The 21164-nt window shown below is 37.1% G+C and overlaps 1 protein-coding gene across 1 annotated transcript in view; it reads left to right on the forward strand.

The window, feature by feature from the left end:
- Nucleotides 1–5468: 5468 nt before the first annotated feature.
- The window catches only part of LOC115424037 (ras-associating and dilute domain-containing protein-like), a 50450-nt gene continuing 34754 nt past the window's right edge, over nucleotides 5469–21164 (forward strand). Inside the window, 6 exon segments of the mRNA XM_030141118.1 lie at nucleotides 5469–5936; nucleotides 8761–9087; nucleotides 10145–10380; nucleotides 14140–14468; nucleotides 18963–19661; nucleotides 19867–19904. Coding sequence (XP_029996978.1) covers nucleotides 5815–5936; nucleotides 8761–9087; nucleotides 10145–10380; nucleotides 14140–14468; nucleotides 18963–19661; nucleotides 19867–19904 — 1751 coding nt within the window. The 5' untranslated portion in view covers nucleotides 5469–5814.

The raw sequence follows: 21164 nt of genomic DNA on the forward strand, positions 1-21164 counted from the left end.
CTGATGTGAACCGAGTCTTGGTCTTTCCTCTTTTCACAATAAAAGCCTTTTTACGCGCGGATTACGCACAAAGTCTGGAGACTACGGAAGAGGATTAGGGCCACTCGGGGAAAAAATGAATAGAAATTAAGTACTAATATATTTTTGAAATTATTCTTTTGAAAAAAAAAAATTCTCATAATAATAATAAAAAACATAAATTGGACCTTACATCTTTTTTTTCCAGTGGCCCTAATCCTCTTCTGTAGGTGACACTCTGGATAACTGTAAAATAAAAAAATATGTACAACATGACAAAAAAAGAAAGAAAAAGCGAACCAGACTTCTCACATGGACCAATAATAAATAAATAAATAAATAAATATTAATTAATAGAAACAATCTCAATTAATTGAATATAGGGGAGACTGGGTACAGTTGTTCCACCACAATATATTATGATTATAGAACTTATAAAGCTTCTTTTGATCAACAGACAGAAAAACACAAAAGTGGCATAAAGGATGGAGAAAGTCAAAAACATTGGCAAAGATCCAACAAAATGAAAATGTCGTAAAACAACGAAAAAACATAACAGGAAAACATCAAAAATGTTGTAATAATACAAATAAAAGTAAAAGATGCAACAAGACAAAAATGATACAAATGATTGCAAAAGATGAAAATGTTTTTCTGTTCATGTTCAGTTATTGCGTCACCTTCATGTTTCCTTTCAGGGGACTTTAGAAAAACTGAGCCTGAATGAAAATCTACAACACAAACTAATAAAACCCCACTGATTATTTCATGTTTCTATTGGACACATGTTGTAAACATCATGAACATCAGCCTCAGGTTCAGAACAGTGGAGTTTATTTATACAAACATCTTCACCTAAACCAGGTCCTGGGTTTACTTAGACCAGATCAGGACCTGAATCAGACCTTGGGAAGTGGATCAGACCCTCAGAGGTGGATCAGATCATTACAGAGCTTTGTTTCTCAGCTGAACGTTGCTGCATCAAACCACCATCTGTGCAGAGCAGGTGCAGCCTGAGATCATCACATCCGCTGATGTTACAACACAACACAACACACACAATCATGGCCTGTTTGTGTGTTCAGGGTGTGGGTTTGTGGAGGGTTAGGGACCTTAAATACAGACTAGAAAAGTACTGAAGCTCTGAAAACAAAATGTCAAACTTTGCTTTATGTTCTATTTTTGTAATGTTACAGAGGAAGTTAAAAGTCTTATTGAAGGTATTATCCACCAGAGGATGACAAAGAGTCAGAAAAACGAAGACTGGAAACATTAAAATGACACAACAGTTTTAAAACAAGACATTTTCCAGATCAGAGAACTCTGATTTAGGCATCAAACAAGGCGTTTCTGTGAATTAATGTTGATTTTTTAAAATTCATTTATTTTTTTTTATGTATCCTGAAAGCATCTCAGTTCAGTTAAATCTCTTCTGTTGTCATCCAGGTCAAAACAAAGAGAGTCTAAAGAACCTGTTTTAAAAGTCTTGGTTTTGTTCCAGTCCAAGAAAAAGGGAAAATTCCTTCTTCTAATTAGTGAAATAAACAGAACAAGCACTTTTTTATATATTAACTGAATAATGATTCATTGGACTTTTATGAAATAATGCTATTTATTAAAGTGAAAATTTCCTTCATGAACTAAATTTTGGCTTCCTTATTTATTCAGTATATACATGATTAAAACTGAAAACATTTATATTCCCAGTCTGGGTCCATGATCTGGATCTGGAGCTGGACCTGGATCGGTCACTTGGGCTGTAATTCTGGTCTTTGCCACAAGATGGAGACACAGATCCACAACAGACTTTAGCTTCTACTGGATAAAGTTAAACAGCTTTTACTAAGATATTTATTTTTATTTTAATGATTTAATTCACTCTGTGTTATGATTATTTTTGTTTGGTTTCATTCCTTTATTGTGACCACATGAAAATCTCTAAATATTTGATATTTTGTAAATGTTGAATCACTGTGTTTGGTTTAATTCACTAATAAATAAAAGAGCAAGTGCAAATTCTGTCAGTGCATTTTCCATTTTCTCTAGAGCTTTATTCATTCATGGTTCCATTTTATTTTCAAGTCATATTTTCCGTGACATGTCTGTATTACTACTACTACTACTACTACTACTACTACTAATAATAATAATAATAATGATAATAATAATAATAATAATAATAATAATAATAATAATAATAATAATAATAATAATGGTATTTATCAACAAATAGAAAACCCAGACCTTGTAAAATAAATGGCAAATACCATTTAGGGTAAAATAATAATGATAATGTGGCATCAATAAATGGTTGATTAGTCCTTATTTAATATTTCAGTAGATATAGAGATGTGATTTCTAGGTTTTACACCCCTTCATGACGAGAAAAAACAACCATTATAACCAACATTATGTCCTATTTTATCTCACACATAAACACATGAAATTATGATTTTTATTGAAACTGAAAGTAGTGACAACATCCTGACACTGAGGGGTTTATTAGTCATATTTGTTTCATTCACAACCATCAAACCCTTTTTTCATACATTTTTTCCAGTGTTATTTGGTATCATGTGTATATTCAGTACATATACAGACGCTAGCTGCAAATAAGAAATATGAAAAACAGATATTGAATAAAAATTATAATACAGTAATAGACATGACTGATAGTAAGCATCAGTCAGCTAATTGATAAAACGTGGAACGATTCGATTCCACCTGTTGAAGACACAGTGTGTTTTTAGTTGTAATCTTGTGTCATCTGTAGTAAACCTCCTTAACCTTCATTGACTCATTGAGAAGGTGATGATCTTCTTATCCATTAATAGTAGAGACAGTAGTAAAGTCTGATTGTTTAATCCATCTGGTAGGGAACACAATGGACTGTAGGGGAGACTGGGAACTGGAGCACGAAAGAGAAACATAGTAACATTTTTTAATGTAAACATCGCACCAATATAAAATTTATACAAGCATGTAGTGATTAAATGGTTAAATAAACAAGGGCTGAAGCCATGATATTCCCTCAAAAGCCCTGAATGTTTTGGATATTAAAACTAACCTCTACTTATTTTGTTATTTCCCTTTGGTCTGACTAAACTGATTATCATTAGTTTACATCCTAGGGTTAGCCACAGTTAGCTATTTATAACTGATTACTGAAAAAAAAAAAAAAAAAAGTTTGATTTTGAAAACATCTTAGATTTCATGATTGCTCAAACAAAGATAAGGCATACATATTTATTATACTCAAGTCCCAGAAACTGACACAAATAATGTAGAAATACAAGTGACGGGAAGTAGCTGCCATTACCCACAGTTAGGTCATTGATTAACTGATTGTTTGGGGAAAAAATATATTAATATATTTGATTGGAATATTAAAGTTGCATTTTGTAACTAGTAAAAGTGACAAAAGTGCATTCATTGTCTTTAAAATCAGAAATGGATGTAAATCATTTAGAAATATGAGTGACGGGCTATTTTTTCACATGTGTAAAATGAATCGCTTTCTGGAATGGATTACGTAGGAATGGGTAGTGCTGCTCGGTAACTAATGTTAGGTAATTTACTAGAATTGATTTCAAATTGAATTTGAGTTTCATAACTAACAAAACTAAATCTTTAAATCTCAGAAACTGGTGTAAATAATTTAGTTGTATAGGTGACCAGAAGTGGCATTCTCACACAGGTGTAGAACAAATTGGGTTTCTGGTGCAAATCATATAGTAACACAGCTATTAGCTTGGTAGCTACTGTTAGCTAGTTTGTTAATGTTAGTGGATTGACTAGAGATACTGTATGTGGTTGAAAATTAATTTTAATGAAGGACAGGTAACACTTATGCCACTGTTTTGAAATATCAGTAAATGCTGTGAATTATTTTAAAATAGTAAGACAAAGTAGCTACAATTAGCCATTGTTAGCTAATTAGCTAATAATAGATGCTTTATTAACAGCTAATGTAGTTATACATACTTTAAATAAAGAAACAGATGTAAATTGGTTAGAAATAGGAGTGACAGGAGTTATTCTCTGAACAAGCGTAAAATAAATTGCTTTTTGGTACAGGGTAGGTAGTCGCACTTTTCTCACACATACATAGAACAAATGGATTTCTGATGTGGATTATGTTGCTGTTGGTCAGCGTTAACTAGCTTGCTAATGTTTGGGAAAGGGGGGAAATTACCATTTATTTGATCAAAATTGACCCTTACTATAAAACAGAGGTACCACATGTATATTTTATTGTTTTAACCCTTTCATGCATGAATTCTGAGGACCTTAGTCAATATTTTTTTCTTGAGTGTTTTTTTTTCCTCTTTAGGCATAAAAATAGCAATGCAATTGAAATTTTTTTCATGAACCTATTTTTCATGGAGTTACAAAAATGTCCACTCAGGTGGACACCATGCATTTAATTTCTGAAGCAAAGAAACATGTATTTAAAACTCATCATCAGAAAGTGATATACTGTGTGAAAACTATGAAATAAAAACATTTTTAATGAGTGCTAATCTGATGTTTTCTCACATTTTATCATACTCAAATACTAGTTATTACTCATTTTATCATACTCAAATACTAGTTATTACTCATTTTATCATACTCAAATACTAGTTATTACTCATTTTATCATACTCAAATACTAGTTATTACTCATTTTATCATACTCAAATACTAGTTATTACTCATTTCATGAAGATAATGTCCTCCTCAGACCCAGAAAACTGACAATTTTAGCTTTTTTACACTAAAGAATTGTCTTGTTTGGAAACTGCATAATGCAACAGTTTTTTTTTTCAGATATATTTTTAAAATAATTTTTATTTATTTGTTGATTTTTTTTAATGGAATGTCCTTTGCAGTGGACGGCATATAAGTTAAACTGTCAAACTTTTGTCCCCTATAGAAGACAAAATGCATTGCTGGGTCTCAGGAGGATATGCAAAAAAAAAAAAAAAGGCGTTTTGTTTCAGAAAACTGTTAATGACAGTCTAATAACAATTAGCAATTGATTTACACTAAAACATGTTAGTGCAGATCAGGTTTATCAAGAACAGCAAAGTTACAACAACTGTATGAATTGCAGTGTTCGAGATGATGCATTAAGTGTCCACTGTGTTGGCTGATATGGAACTAAAACAACAAAACTCACGAACATACAAGAGAACTGAAGAATAACTATCTACTGGAGTGACCATTATGCATGAAAGGGTTAAAATCTCAGAAAGTTTTATAAATTCTTTGTAAATCTGACTAACAGAGGACTTATATTCGGATGTGTGTATCAAATGGACGTTATTAATTCCAGGTGTTAGACAGGTCCCTGTTCCCGTTGTGCCTGGTCTCCCCAAAGTCGTGTGGCGCGTGTTGATGGGCGTGTCCTCGTGGTCCCGCCTCTGTGACGTAGGGTGCGGTTAGCGGCGGGTACGCGTCTTTCATTCAGTCCGGTCTCAGTCCGCTCCGGGTCGGGTCTATCTCATCCACACCGAGCCGGTTCATGTAAAACACGGACCCGGGACCATGTATGTCCGGTCGCGGTCCACATCCGCGTGGATTTAACTTGAGAAAAGTCCAGTGGAATCTGCCGGCCCGTGGTTTTGCAGAGTTTGTGTACAATGTGACCTGTTGTCTGGATCCTGGACTTTTCCGTGGATTAAAGCCGTGAAAAGCTGCTGGACTCCGGGTATAAAGTTGCTCGTGGACGTGGGTTCTTTTCCGTGGACGATGCCCGTTTCCTGACGCTCGTGCTCGTTTGGTGTTTGCGTGAATTCAAACGGGTTGACCATGATTTCAGAGGAGAGAAGCGTCAATAAACAAGCCCTGAACTTCCCCGTGGGTTTACTCATCCGCTCCCCCAAGAAACGACTGGCCAAGCTGGGCAGGAAACCCAGCAACGGATCCGTGCAGTAAGTCCACCGGACCGGGACCAGGGGGGACCGGACCGGACCTGGGTCTGGTCTGGTCTCCACACTGAAACTTAAACTTTATATGAGACGTTTAGAAGGAACTGCACCTAAACTGACATTAAAACCCTTTCATGTATAGTGGTCACTGCAGTGGACAGTTATTCTGCATCTGTTCTCTTGTTTATTCATGGGTTTTGTTGTTTTAGTTCTATATCAGCCAACACAGTGGACACTTATGTATCATCTCATACACTGACATTCATACAATTACAGTAACTTTGCTGTTCTTGATAAGGCAGATTTATTCATATAGTACAATTCATACACAGGCTTTACAAAAATGGAAAAGAGACAGGTTAAAAACACACAATTACAATTAAAACATAATCAATAAGCATAAGTAATAATCAAATAACATAAAAGAGAAGAGTGCAGATAGAACACTTACAGTTATGAAATAAATCTGATCTGCAGTAACATGTTGAGTGTATATCAATTGCTAGTTGTTATTAGACTTTAATTAAACGTTTTCTTAAACAAAGAGTTTTTTTTTTTTATATGATCTCCATGAAGTGAGTAATAACTAGTATTAGAGTATGATCAAATGTGAGCAAACATTAGATTAACTGCATTAAAAATAGTTTTTATTTCATAGTTTTCACACAGTTTCTCACTTTGTGTTATTGCATTTTAAAGACATGTTTCTTTGCTTCAAAAATTAAATGTATGGTGTCCAGCTGAGCGGACATTTTTGTAACTCCATAAAAAGTAGGTTCATTAAAAAAATATTCAATCACATTGTTTTTTTGTTTTTTTTTTCATGCCTAAAGAGGAATAAAAACACAAAAAAATCTTGACTAAGGTTTTCATAATTCATGCACCAAAGGGTTAACCATCACTGATGATTATTATAGTATTTAAACTAAAGCTCAGTGATGGTTTCAGATCATTATAAATCATGTTAAATCACTATTTGGGTTTTTGATGATGATGATTTTTTTTATTCAGTCATCATATGACACAACCACCATCAACTCTACAAACATTACCAACAGGTTAGTGACTGAAAAGGCACAGGCAGAAGCATAATGCTTATATTAATGATTGCCCTACATAACAAATTAAGCTACCCAGCGTTCAATACCGGAAAAAGAAAAAAAAATACAAACAAACAAGCAAAATCATACAAAAGTGAAACTAAAACAGAAAACATAACCAACCAAATTAATGGTAATTTAATGTAGAGTAGAAAAAAATTATTTACTTATTAATTATTAGATGTTAAACAATTGTAACCTTCAAAAATTAAAGTTAAAGTTGTTAAAGTTGTTGCTGATTCACGATTTACTGGAGATGTAACAAGCTGGAAATCCTGTAAATGATATAAGAATATGAAAATTATGTGAAAAAGGTGATGTTAAAGGTGAGAACTTCATGAGAAGTAAAGAGAACATGAAAAATACAAGATCTAAATTATGTAAAACATGTTAAAAAGTGCAGCAGGAGGAAAGTGATTATAAAATAAGTGGGGAAAAAAACAAAGTAGAAGACAATAAAATTGTTAAAAAAATAATAAAATGAAAACAAAGTAATAGACAGATGAGCTGAAAATTCCAACAACGTGAAAACCTTTGAACACCAGATAAAAGGCACAAAATGAAAATGACATAAAAGGCAAATAGAAAAAAGATGATGGTGATGTAAAAATACAAAATAAAAATGATATAAAATAATATGAAATGCTTAAAAAATGTCAACTAGCTGCAAAAGATGAAGACACAAGCAATGTAAAAGCTAAACTGTTAAAGATGCAAATAAAAACTAAGGCACAAATAGATGAAAATGATGTAAAAGTTGACAATATAAAATATATAAATGATGCAAAAACACAACCCCAAAATAAAATGACGATATGAAATGCATTAAAAAAAACTTTAACTAGCTGAAAAAGATGCAACAAAGTGCAAACAATGTAAAAAAAAAAAAAAAAAAGTTATAAAAGACAAGATGCAACGAGAAGAAAACGTAAAAAATGAAAACTGTATCAAAGAAAGGTGAGCTGAAAAAGGTGTAACGAGACGATTCGATGCAAAAGACACAACAGGACAAAAACTGTTTAAAAAATATAAATGATGAAGACAATGTAAACAATGACAATGATGCAAAGATGAAAAAAGTCCAAGACCAAACTTTGTGACGATGTATTTTCCAGTGAATCAGTGAAAATGATCCCACTTCATCTTCACTTTATCATAAACTTGATGCAGAGTTTTATCTGGAAGGGAATCTAAATCAGAATAGACATTATTGTCATTGTATGTGCAATGAAATTAGGAGTGCTGTTCCAGTTCAATGCAAATGATATGAATAAAAAAAACAATACGTCAGGAAATAAGAATATAGTGAATATAAAATCGCAAAAAACTAAAAAATAAAATAAAAAAATTTAATATGAAATTTAACAAGAAGTCAAATAAGAATAGAACTAAAGGTAGAATAAAATAAAAATAGACCTAAAATATGAATAGACACAATATTTACAATATTAACAGTATGTATGTCTATGAATATTAGTAATATTAACAGTGTATATGAAAATCTATAAAAATAGTGCATTTATGTTTGGAAAAAAAAGAGGATGAAAATCTGTAAAAGGATCCAATGATCAAATGTACTGGAGTAAAAAGTCTAATATTTACTATTTATTATGTATATATTTATTTATGATAAAGCTACAGAAATAGATAAACTCATGAAGCCCTGACATGTTCACCATCTTCTTCTTCTTCTTCTTCTTCTTCTTCTTCTTCTTCTTCTTCTTCAGGTCCAACACTTCGGACAGCACCGTTCGCTCTGCAGAGAGCGTTGGCGTCCGACAACCCGCCAAAAGCAAAATCCGCCGCCATAACAACCGGCTTTCCACCGTTTTCAACCACAGCCCCAATCTTCGTGATGGGGGGTGCCGCGGTCCGACTTCGGGGGGTGTGGACCTCCAGGCTGCCGATGACCCTGCAGAGCTGTCCAGCCAGAGGTCGGTGCCCGGAATCCTCAAGATCTTCGGCAGCGACATCTGTCAAGGAACCAACTACAAGAGCGTGTTGGCCACGACTCAGTCCAGCGCCAAGGAGCTGGTGAAGGAGGCGCTGGAGAGGTGAGGGTGGGGGTGGAGGTGGGGGTGATCTGTATTGGTCATGTGATCATTTTCAGGAGGGGTCATAGAGGTCACAAACAGTTAAGGCTTTCCTACATAGGCTTTCCTACATATTCTCCATTAATTTTAGATGCCTGCTTAATCAGTGTTTTACGGTATTTTACTGTTAGTATTGATGCTGCTAGGCTAACATATGTATAGCGATTCTTTAGCATCTTTCTGCACTAATTTGTTTGGTTGTAGTCCACTTTAACCTGCAGAGTTTGTCACGTGTTGTTTTTGAAGAAATAAATTACAAGAAATGACAACTTCAGACAGTGAAGAATTATCAAAAATCTCTGGTTCTGACCTTTGACCTCTGATGTGCCAAGAGTCTTATTTTAGAGAATGCCCAGGGAAAGCAGGCCACAGTCTACAGTTAGAAATATGTGGACTAGTGTTTACTTCATCAGATAGTGTCGAAATATTGTAATAGAACAGTGTGAAATGATGATGAAGCATCAACACAGACTAAACCTGCAGAAACCAGAGGAAACTGGGCCTGGTTTGGTCACAGGGGGCATGAAATTGTGGTTCACATCATGGATCATGATTCTACGTCTGGAGATCTTTAGCCCAGATCATCCAGATCTGTTCGTCAGTTGGCAGAAGAGAGGAGGTTTGTGGTTTAATTGATTTGTAGAAAGAAAAGATAATGCTATGAAGGGCAATAAGACATAAAATAATGACAGAAAAAATTAAATTAGTCCAAAGTCGCCCAAACGAGTCACATAAAAAAAGATAGTGTAAGAGATTCGTGTAGTTGAAATAGCAGAGGTGATATGAAATTAAAACAAAGTGATAAACAGTCCAACCTCACTGGTGTCTTAAATAATAAAATATAAGGTTATGGACTTTTTCGTATTCAGTTTTAAAAGAAAACCAGTGAAAATCAAACCATTTGTTGAATTTCTCATCATTTTGGACATTGAAAAACAGACTATATATAAGCTGGTGGGTGTGGCCTACTCCGGCATCTGTCCGTCTACCTGTCTAAACGTGGTCTTGTGTCGTTCAGGTACTGTCTGGAGAAAGAAGACCCCAGTGACTACGTGCTCTGTGATGTGATTGGCCAGACCAACACAGACAACCAGTGGAAGCGGGAATGTTTCCGAGTCGTGGGCGACAACGAGAAGCCGTTGATGCTACAGTCGCTATGGAAACCGAAGGAGGGTTTCTCCAGGCGTTTTGAGATCCAGCGGCGAGCATGTGTGGAGGAGCAGAGTCTGAAGGACCGCGACACGGTGACGGCAGGTATGTGTCCACCAACACCTTCACGTCCTGGGTGATCGGTCGGGGGCGTGGCGAGCCTTTAGCCGCCGTTATTGTGGGGCTTATCAGCGGCGGGAACGGGGAGATGTCAGGCATGTGACAGAGGTCAGAGGAAACAAAAGCTGCCGTGAGGGCCACAGGAGGTCAGAGCGGCCCCTCTCTTATCTTTGTTTTATGTCAAGGGCCCATCAGGGTCCGGCAGAGCACCACGGCACCAGGCGGAGCTTCCCACCGGGCCCTCAGCCGCCACAGAGTGGACGCCGGACGCTCTGTTATTCTTTCTGTCACAGCTCACTTCCTGTCCACTGTGGATCTGCAGCCTGTTGACTTTGGCTGCTGAGGCTGATGGGACTTTCTAGTCCCGTCCATGGAGGCCTTTCAGGAAACGTGGCTCAGTTTGTGACATGGAGTTAAGTTAGTGATTATCATGGTATGAGCTCTGGCAGTTAACAGGCACAAACTAAAATGGAAGAAAGTAGATCTGTGATTTTCAATTATTCATAAATGATGTAACGGGACAAAAAAATCGCAAGATGTAAAGTCACTGCAGAATGAAAAAGACAAATGTTGTAACAAGATGAAACAAGGTTAAAACACAAGAGAAAATGTAAAAAAAAATGTAAGACAGAAACATTTGAAAAGACTTAACAACATAAAAGATGCAACAAACAATGTAAATTACACAACAATGTAAAAGCCGCAACAAACAATATAAAAGATGCAAAAATGATGTAAAAGATGTAACAAACGATGTAAAAGATGTAACAAACAATGTAAAAGACGCAACAAACAATGTAAAAGATGCAAAAACGATGTAAAAGATGTAACAAACGATGTAAAAGATGTAACAAACAATGTAAAAGATGCAACAAACAATGTAAAAGATGCAAAAACGATGTAAAAGATGTAACAAACGATGTAAAAGATGTAACAAACAATGTAAAAGACGCAACAAACAATGTAAAAGATGCAAAAACGATGTAAAAGATGTAACAAATGATGTAAAAGACACAACGATGTAAAAGACGCAAAAAATGATGTAAAAGACACAACAAATGATATAAAAGATGCAAAAAATAATGCAAAAGACGGAACAAACAATGTGAAAGACGCAACAAATGATGTAAAAGATGCATCCAACAATGTAAAAGACATCACAAACAACATACAAAGAGGCAACAAATGATGTTAAAAATGCAACCACCATTAACCTCCTAAGACCCACTGTCCACATTTGTGGACAAGATTTTCACAACTTTATCAAAAAAAAAAAAAAAGAAAAGAAAACTGTCCACCACAAAGGACATTCCATAAAAATTTTAAAAACTGCATCTGAAAAAACTGTTGCATCATGATGTTTCCAATATAGGCAGTTATTTAATAAAAAACAAAAAAGCTTGTACTTTGCTGATATTTCCTGGGTCTTAGGAGGTTAAAAATACAACAAATGAAGTGAAAGAAGCAACAAATGATGGTAAAGATGCAACAAGACAAATGCAACAAAACAAAAATGACAAAAGACAACAGGATGAAAACACGGTAATAGAACCAACAAATGATGTAAAAGATGCAAAAAGATGAAAATATTGTAAAAGTCAAAAACTACATAAGTTTCAACAAGACAAGCAACTTTAATGATGCAACAGGACGAGGTCTCCATAAAATCTGGTCTGAATGTTTGTCTTTGAACGTGTCCATGAATCTGACAGGACACGTGTTCTTCCATCGTCCACATCGTTTATAGTCTGTAAATATTAGTCCAGGTCTTGAAAATCTCACACGAGTCCGTTTGAGTCCCCTTCGTTGACCCTCCTGAAGCCCCTCTACCTCCTGGTTTTCGGCACCGAGCCCGGCCTGTCACCGTGGCTCTGAACAATGTCAAAAACACCCATTTCCACGGTGATAAGGGCGTCGGGCAGCGGTGTGAAGCCGGACTCGCTGGACATTCCACGGCGCTTAATGGCCTCAATGAGCTGAATGGTGTTTGTGTTCCATCAGACTGTTTTATCAGATACACGAGGCCACATCGCACTTTCCAGCCTGGTTTCCTCTGTTTCCTCTGGGTTTGTTTCATTTGACGTCCAGCCAGTGGACCGGACCCCGAGTCCACCGTTTATTTACTGAATTCTACTATTACACTGACTCCAGGTCAGTTTTACATGTTTATTAAGGTGCGAACAGGACACGCTTATGCAGTTATCACAGTGATTGTGCTTTTTTGTATGTTGTCAGAGACTGTAGGAGCTTTTGTTGTATCTTTTAGGTAATTTTCTTTTTTTAATTTTTTTTTGTCTTTTACTTTGTTTTCATCCTCATTTTATGTCTTAGATCTTGTAACTTTCCTATTTGCAAACAACCAGATGTTTCAGATCAGTGAAAGACAGTACATGTTTTCTGTCTTCCTGATTTTGAGGTTTTTTTTGTTTGTTTTTCTTTATTATCATGAATAAAGAAGCTGAAAAACATCAGAGGATAGAAAGCATGATGCCAGTTCTGATTTATAAAAGCATTTTTAAAAGTTTAGTGTAAATGTTTTGAATAGAGCTGTAAAAATGAATGGAGTTGGTGAATATTTAATTGATTAGATATTGTATTTAATGATCAGTTTGAGTCATGTTTTAATGAAATCCTCTGATCGCAGCCTCTGAAATCTGAATATTTTCTGGTAAATATTAACATTGTGTGCTTTAGGAAAAAGTTTTCCCCATTTTTGACATTTTAGAAACATCGCTTTTTATAAACATTCTTCTTTTTGTTGTCCTTCTACTCTTCCTCCTTCTTCACCTTCTCCTCTTCCTGTTTCTTCTTCTTCATTTCCTCCTCCACATTCTTCTTCTCCTCCTTCTCCACCTTCTTCTTCTCTTCCACCTTCTACTCTTTCTTCTCCTCCTGCTTCTTCTTCTCTTCTTCCTCATTTTTCTCTTCCTTCTCCTCCTCTTCCTCATTTTTCTCTTCCTTCTCCTCCTCTTTCACCTTCTTCTCCTTCTCCTCCTCCACCTTCTTCTCCTCCTCCTTCTCCACCTTCTTCTTTTCCACCTTCTACTCTTTCTTTTCCTCCTGCTTCTTCTTCTCCTCTTCCTTCTCCTCTTTCACCTTCTTCTTCTTCTCCTCCACCTTCTTCTCCTCTCTCTTCTCCTCCTCCTGCCTCTTCTTCTTCTCCTCCTCCTTCTCCACCTTCTTCTCTTCCACCTTCTTCTACTTTTTCTCCTCCTCCTCCTGCTTCTTCTCCTCTTCTTCCTTGTTTTTCTCTATCTTCTTCTCCTCTACCTTCTTCTTGTTCTTCCTATCCTCCACCTTCTTCTACTCTTTCTCCTCCTCCTCCTGCTTCTTCTTCTTCTCCTCCTCCTTCTCTACCTTCTTCTTCTCTTCCACCGTCTACTTTTTCTCCTCCTCCTGCTTCTTCTTCTCCTCTTCCTCCTTATTTTTCTCTTCCTTCTCCTCCTCCTCCTGCTTCTTCTTCTCCTCTTCCTCCTTATTTTTCTCTTCCTTCTCCTCCTCCTGCTTCTTCTTTTTCTCCTCTTCCTCCTTATTTTTCTCTTCCTCCTTCTTCTCCACCTCCTCCACCTTCTGCTCCTCTACCTTCTTCTACTCTTTCCTCTCTTCCTCCTGCTTCTTCTTCTTCTACTTTCCCTCCTTACTTTTCTCTTCCTTCTTCTCCTCCTCCTCCTCCACCTTCTTCTTCTACTCTTCCTCCTTATTTTTCTCCTCCTCCTCCTCCTCCTCCTCCTCCTCCTCCTTCAGGCATCAACGCTCAGGCTCGTAAGCTGCAGAAGAGCCGTTCGCGGGTGGCGTCTCTGTTCGTGGACGGCAGCGGCGACGATGTGGATGGGCTGGGGATCTGGAGGAGTCTGAGTGAGATGGATCTGTCAGCGATGGGGAAGGAGGCGAACCGGGCCCGACAGAGCGCGCTCAGGGAGGACCCGGAAGCCGAGGCCGACAAGGAGGTCCTCCGTCTGGGGATGGAGAAGGAGGAGACGGAGAGCAGCGATGACAACACCACCCAATACTCCATCCACCCGCCCTTCGACTTCCCCTACTTCCTCCTCCTCCAGGGCTACAGCCACCGACAGGTAAGGACAACGAAGGGTTATTGTAGGAAGAAGTAGGGTAGAATCTGTCTGATCAGTCACTGTTTTATTTATTTATTTAACCTTTATTTAACTAGGTAGGTCAGTTTACAATGGTTAACTGGCCAAGGCAGAAGCAGCATAACAGGCAGATAAAACAGTAAAAACTAAACAAAGAAACAACTTACATAACAAGCCTTAATAGCAGTAAAAGAGTGTAACATAGTGTAATACTGAGGTTGGTGATTCGGCCATAAATCCATTTTAATATCGTTCAACCCCAATGATTATAATAATGGATGTCAAACCATCGCATCTTTAATGTTTAGAAACTGATTTTGGTCCATAGTGAAAGAATGAAGGTTTTTAATTATTAGAAAGATGTGGAACAAGATGAAAACAACCAACGATTCAACAAAATGTTGTAAAATAAAACAATGTAAAGATGCCAAAAATGTGAAAATGGTATAAGAGATAAAACAACATTAAAATATACAGGAATAAATTGAAGCAATGTGAAAATAAGTGAAAAAACTGGCTATGTTTTAGCTTTGAATGTGAACTAATGACAAAATAATGCATATCCTGATAAATAACTTTATCACCCTTTCAAAATATATCACGATAATTATTATTTTATGTTGATTTTCTGTCATATTCAGTGTAAAGTTTCCCACGTCTTTGCGGTGTTTAGTTTAGTTTCTAATATTCAACAAAATAAGAATAAAAAGGAAACTAATTCTTGATATAAATGAATAAATATCTGTTTCAACAACGTTACACATTTATCTTTTCAAATACATCTGTTTGTCCAACATCATGTCTCATTTTCATGGTTTATCCATGTGTGAAAACATTAATTTATATTATAATCCACTTCTGCAATCGGAGCCTTTTCAATCAGCCTAAATCTGACTCACTGGTTCTCTAATGGTTTGTCAGAACAGTCGTAGGTGAGGTTCTTTGACCTGAGTTGGTTTGAGAGTCTCCCGATCGGTTCCAGATGGACCCGGGCCAACACAGGCTTATGAGACCAAACATGGACACAAACAGGTCCACGACAGTGTTGGATTGAACATCTTACACTAAGACGTAAATCCCCGATTCAGAGAGCAGGCTTTGGATGTCACCTGTGTTATGTGAAGCCAGAGAGACGGTGTAAACACTTTCTCAGAATGGACTCCTGCTGGGCCCGTGGACCTTCAGCCGGGTTCGAGATGAGGATGAGGACGAAGATGACCTCTCAGAATCACAATATTTTATTAATCCCAGGGGAAATTTTTATGTGTTACAGTTGATCCCTGCAAGTATAATTAAAATAACAGGGAAGAAATGATCACTACAAAAATATATAGATACATATACATACAATATTGGTGTTTATAAACTATATGGACAAAAGTATTGGAACACATCATGTCTACAGCTGTAAAATGTCCTGTTCATGCTGATTTGAGATAAAAACATAAATATTTCCTGAAGTTTAATTGGAGATTTTTCTTCCTAAGTGAGATGTGAAGATAGTGGATGGTTAGTTGTTGTAGAAAATTATTATTTACAATCAGAGCATGAAAAATATTTTAGAAATTCAGAAGTAGAACATTTAAAATCATGCAAAATGCAAAAATTAGACTGAAGATATTAACAGTCAATGGTGTTGAACTGGTTTTAGTTCAGGTTCCACATACAGACCCGTATGATCTCAAGTAAGATAATAACATAATAACCTATAAATAACTACTTTAATGTTTCTTCTTGTTTAATGTGAAAAAAAATTACATCATGCCTATAAATAATGACAACTCCAAATTTCTGTCTTTATTTTAGTGCAAAAAACCCATTAAATTATAGAAATATTTACATTAAGAAGCTATCCTTTTACAATAAAATGTGAATAACCTGAACAAACATGAACAACCTGAAATGCCTAAAGTAAATTTAGTGCAGTTTTAACAATGTTCTGCCTGTTACTAAATGTTTTGTGCCTTTGTAGATCTGATCTGTAATGCATATGTATTAATGATAAGTTGAGGTAGAATATTGTTAAAATTGCACTAATTTTTCTGAAGAAATTTCACTTTTTCAGGTTATTCACATCTTTTTTGTTTAGATAGTTTGTAAATGTAAGTATTTTCATAGTTTAATGTTTGTTTGTTTTTTTGCACTAAAACAAAGAGAAAAATTTGGAAATGCCATTATTTATAGGTTATTATGATAGTATTTTACCTGACATCAAATTGGTCTGTATGTAGAACCTGAAAGAAAATGAGTCTGACATCCCTGTCCAAAAGACGCACATTATTACATCATGACCTCAGAGACACTTGATCATATGATGGGTCACGTCCTCATGTTGTGACCCAGCACTTCTTTGGAACCATTTCAACTGATTCTCGCCTCAGATTCCGAGTTCACCTCTCATTTTTTTTTACTCTTGAAGCCAAGGCTGTTTGAGGCTGTGGCTTTGACTCAACTCGTTCCCACGAACAGGAAGCCTCTTGTGTTTGTTCCGCTGCTGGAAAGTGCTGACCACGCAGAAACTGGCAGCAACACGGCGAATCAGGCCAAAACGCGCTGCGACGACGGGTCAACGCCTCGCAACTCAGGGCCTCGTCAAATACCCGAAAATAAGGCATACATGAAGAGAGGAATGAGACACAGGGTCTTAAATATACACTATATGGACAGAAGTGTTGGGACACATTGAATTCAGGTGTTTTTTTTTTCTAACAGGGATCTAGGATACAAAACAATAATGACCAATCTCCCATTAAACTTTAAGGAAATATTGAAAGAAAATTCAAAGAAAACTTAAGTCTTAGTCCAAAGGGGGTTTTTTGTCTCAGAGCAAAACACTGTCTGTACTTTACAACATATTCACTTTACAGGTTTTTTATACTGGAACATGTATGAATCTATTGTACAAATGGACATAAACCAATATATATGTGGAATTGAAAACATCAGATAAACAGCACTTTTTTCATTTATCTTCATCTGATTAAGGTATGTAAGATTTAGCACCTTTATTCTCTGAGGCAGATAATTTATTAAAAAAATGTAAACCAATGTAGAAAATAGTGATAAACAACATACAAATGAAGTAAAGGTTGATCTTGGAGAAGTCAGATTGAGCTTCAATGATCTCCAATTATTTCCTCTTTGTTTTCGCTCATAAACCTTTAACTGTTTTTACTGTAAAAGTCGTGTTTTTACCCTATCGGTGGAAACCCTCCGTCTTACCAACGCTGACTGAGCCTCTCAGGCCGCTCGGCTTCGTCCAACACCTCTGATACCGTATCATCCTCCACTAATAGCCTTACGGCCGTGACCCCAGGGTCGTGGACATCACCAGCGTCTCGTTCATAAGCCCTTCTGTTCCTGTTTGGCTTCTCACTGCCAGTACTCACCTTTTCATCAGCTCATCCTGATGGGTGATTTCCAAAATGTTGCGTAAGGAAATGAGTGTGGCTGACAAATTAACCCTCAGAGACCAAGAAGTGTTTTTGTGGTTCCTGACCTGTAGTAGTTGAAGTATTTGTATAGCATTGGTCAGAATCAGGAGTCAAACATCATCTGAAGTAAACAAACAATTATAGAGATAGTGTCAAAATGTAACTCAAACAGAACCAAAACAAGTTGTTTGTTACATAACTGGCTGTAGATGTTTTCAAATTCCACATAAATTACTGTTTCCTCCAATTTGCCTCAGAAAGGAAGCAAATTAGAGCCATTTATTGGCTCAAAGTAGGAAATAATGATGAATCAATGGACCTGTTTACGTGACCATGAAAATCTGGGAGTAATCGGATAAGTGTAATAATCAGATGGGATGTGTTTACATGCACTTCAGGAGAACAATAGTGGAAATAGTGGTTTCAGTCCATTATGTTCGTTAACCTTTATTTAACCAGGAAAAATAAACTTTAAGGTTGTGTTTATCTCAAATCAGCATGAACAGGACATCGTACAGCTGTAGACATAATGTGTCCCAATATTTTTGTCCATATAGTTTATAAACATCAATATTTCCATTAAGTTTAATGGGAGTTTTTTCTTCCTAAGTGAGATGTAAAGAAAGTAGATGGTTAGTTGTGGTGGAAAATGATTATTTACAGTCAGAGCATGGAAAATATTTTATAAGTTTAGAGGTAGAACATTTAACATCATAATCATGGATAAAAAAAATCAAAATCAATGTTGAGAGAAATTAAATAAAAACAATCTCTGAGGCCTTTTGGAAGCAAAGATAACAATTTAAACCAAACTAACCAATGTAATTATGTTTATCCAAATATAAAACTATATAATGACATTTGTCATTGTTTTGTATCCCAGGCCCCTGTTAGAAAAGAAACACCTGAATTCAACGTGTCCACATACTTTTGTCGATATAGTTAATGTAGTGAAAGTACTTCCTGTCATTGTCTGATATTCACTGTGATCAAGGACTGTTTTTCTGTAAATTATGCTGTAAAACGTGTTTTTCTGTGGCAGGACTTCGTCATCTACTTGATGAGCGGGACCACCACCATCTTCGGCTGCTGCAGGGAACACTGCAACGGTGAGGACGAGGAGCGGCTGAAAGTCGACATCCTCCTCTTCGCTCCGGACGTGTTGCCACAACACTGCTGCGTCAGACGCCTGGACTTGAACGGCCCGCCCACCGCTGCCGGAGACGCCAAAAAGACCCAGACAATGCTGAAACCCCTCCACGGGGCGCCCGTCACCAGAAATGGGTCCCTGCTGAAGGACGAGGTGGAACTGAACCCCGGGGACCTGGTGGGTTTGGGGAAACACTACCTGTTCATGTTTAAGGATCCGACCAGTGCGGCGGGGCCCGTCCAGACCCCCCCGTGGATGACCAGACTCTGTCCCAACACGGATCCGAAGGGGGCGCCGTCTTGTTTGTCGTGTGGTTCTTCAGTTCCTGTCAAAAGGTTACCGAGGAAACCTTTACCGCCACGTTGGAGGGATCTGGAAGGTACAGAGGCAACACTAAGCTATAAACTGGAACAGGAGGAGCAGGTTCTGCAGAAGGTTCTGGACATGATGGACCCGTGTGGGAGCGAGCCTAAGCTGAGCCCTGCCTTCCTGCTCAGCCTCTGCATCCAGCACTCGGCGTCCACATTCGAGCTGACACACTTTAGGCAGCTGCTGCTCCGGATCGCCAGTCAGATCCAGCTGGTGATGTGGGTAAGCTTCGCTCTTTGTGTCAGGAAATCTCACACAAACCTGGTGCAAATGTGTCCATTCAGCCTCCAAATCCCCAGAGTTCGAGGAAGAATGTAACACAATCAAATGTGCCATCAGGGCCGCAGGTAACGCGCATAAGATGCTTGATATTTGCTGCGAACGCTCTTATGAAACAGATGTATTCTTCATGTGCCCCCTCTCTTAGGAGAAGACAAAGGACCTCGCAGCGATTCAGCCAGAAACGTGAGTAGTCCAACCACAAGTGTTTTCGAGAATGTCCCAGAAATACACGACAATGACCTGCCACCGGGCCAAGAACGGCAACGGGTGATATATGACACCTCCAAGCCGACCGTCTGAACACTGTGGTTTCACAACTTCAGAAAATCCTCAATACGGGCCTTCTTTCTATTCTCTAAGACTCATTTAAACACCGTCCTTCTCTTGATTCCAGTGTTTTATCCTCAGGGTAAAGAGATTGAAGGTGTTTATTCAGGAGGTGATGAAGGTTATCATAGTTTGACGAACTCTGAGTGAAGGCGCAAAGGCATTCTGCTGATTTTCAGAAACTCAAGGGGAAGTTTAAGTTGATTATTCAGGTGGAATAGAGAATTAACCAGACAGTTTGGTTTTGTGATACTTTTCATTTCATTATTAACCCTTCAGTATCCTGACTGGGGGGGGGGGGGGGGGGGGGCTGATCACCTTAATCACCTAAAACGTATAATCTGTGCAGTACCGTACTAGTCAAAATATTTTTCATACAGTTTGTTTTAAACTTACTTTTTAAACACTTTTTTGTGTTTCATCAACTTGAGCCACAAACAAAAATACCAAACACTCAATGAATGTCATATTTTATTTCAACCCCTGAAATGCCATGTTGTAATGTAAACAAACCATATTTTTTATGCATAAAGTGCAAAAGATGAGTTTTTACAATAACCGACATAAAAAATAGGATTACTTATTTTTTGATTTTTGCAGCCTGGCATATGCCAGTGATTAACAGTAACATTACATAATATGCATGATTATTTTTTGTGCTGTAAATGTTCTAAAATGTGTCTATGTGCAGTTTTTACTCACTTCGGAGACGAGTGCTAGTGCAGTAATTTTCTATTGTTTACAATGTGCTGATTTTAGTGGCTGGGTCAGAATTTTCAGAATCACGCAAAAGCCTCCCAGATCTTAGGTTGTATTATTTAGGTTTTTAGATGGCCAAAATAGCAAGATACTGGCAAGCTACAGAGGATAAAGCAGCTTGGATGGACGTAGACAAAGGGATATGCTCACCTATCCAACCCATGGAGGTATTATCACAAAAATCATGCAAAAATGAATAACTTTTGAATTCTGACCTAAAATAAATTATGAAAAATATGACCTTTTATAACATGAAGTGCAAAGTGTGCATAATATGCTCACCTGGATACTGAAGATATGTGATCGAATGTACATGCATTAATATTTTTTTGTCCACAATGAGAGAATGGAAAACAT

Source organism: Sphaeramia orbicularis, chromosome 8 (genome assembly GCF_902148855.1).
Source record: "Sphaeramia orbicularis chromosome 8, fSphaOr1.1, whole genome shotgun sequence".
In the NCBI taxonomy this organism is placed as follows: domain Eukaryota; kingdom Metazoa; phylum Chordata; class Actinopteri; order Kurtiformes; family Apogonidae; genus Sphaeramia; species Sphaeramia orbicularis.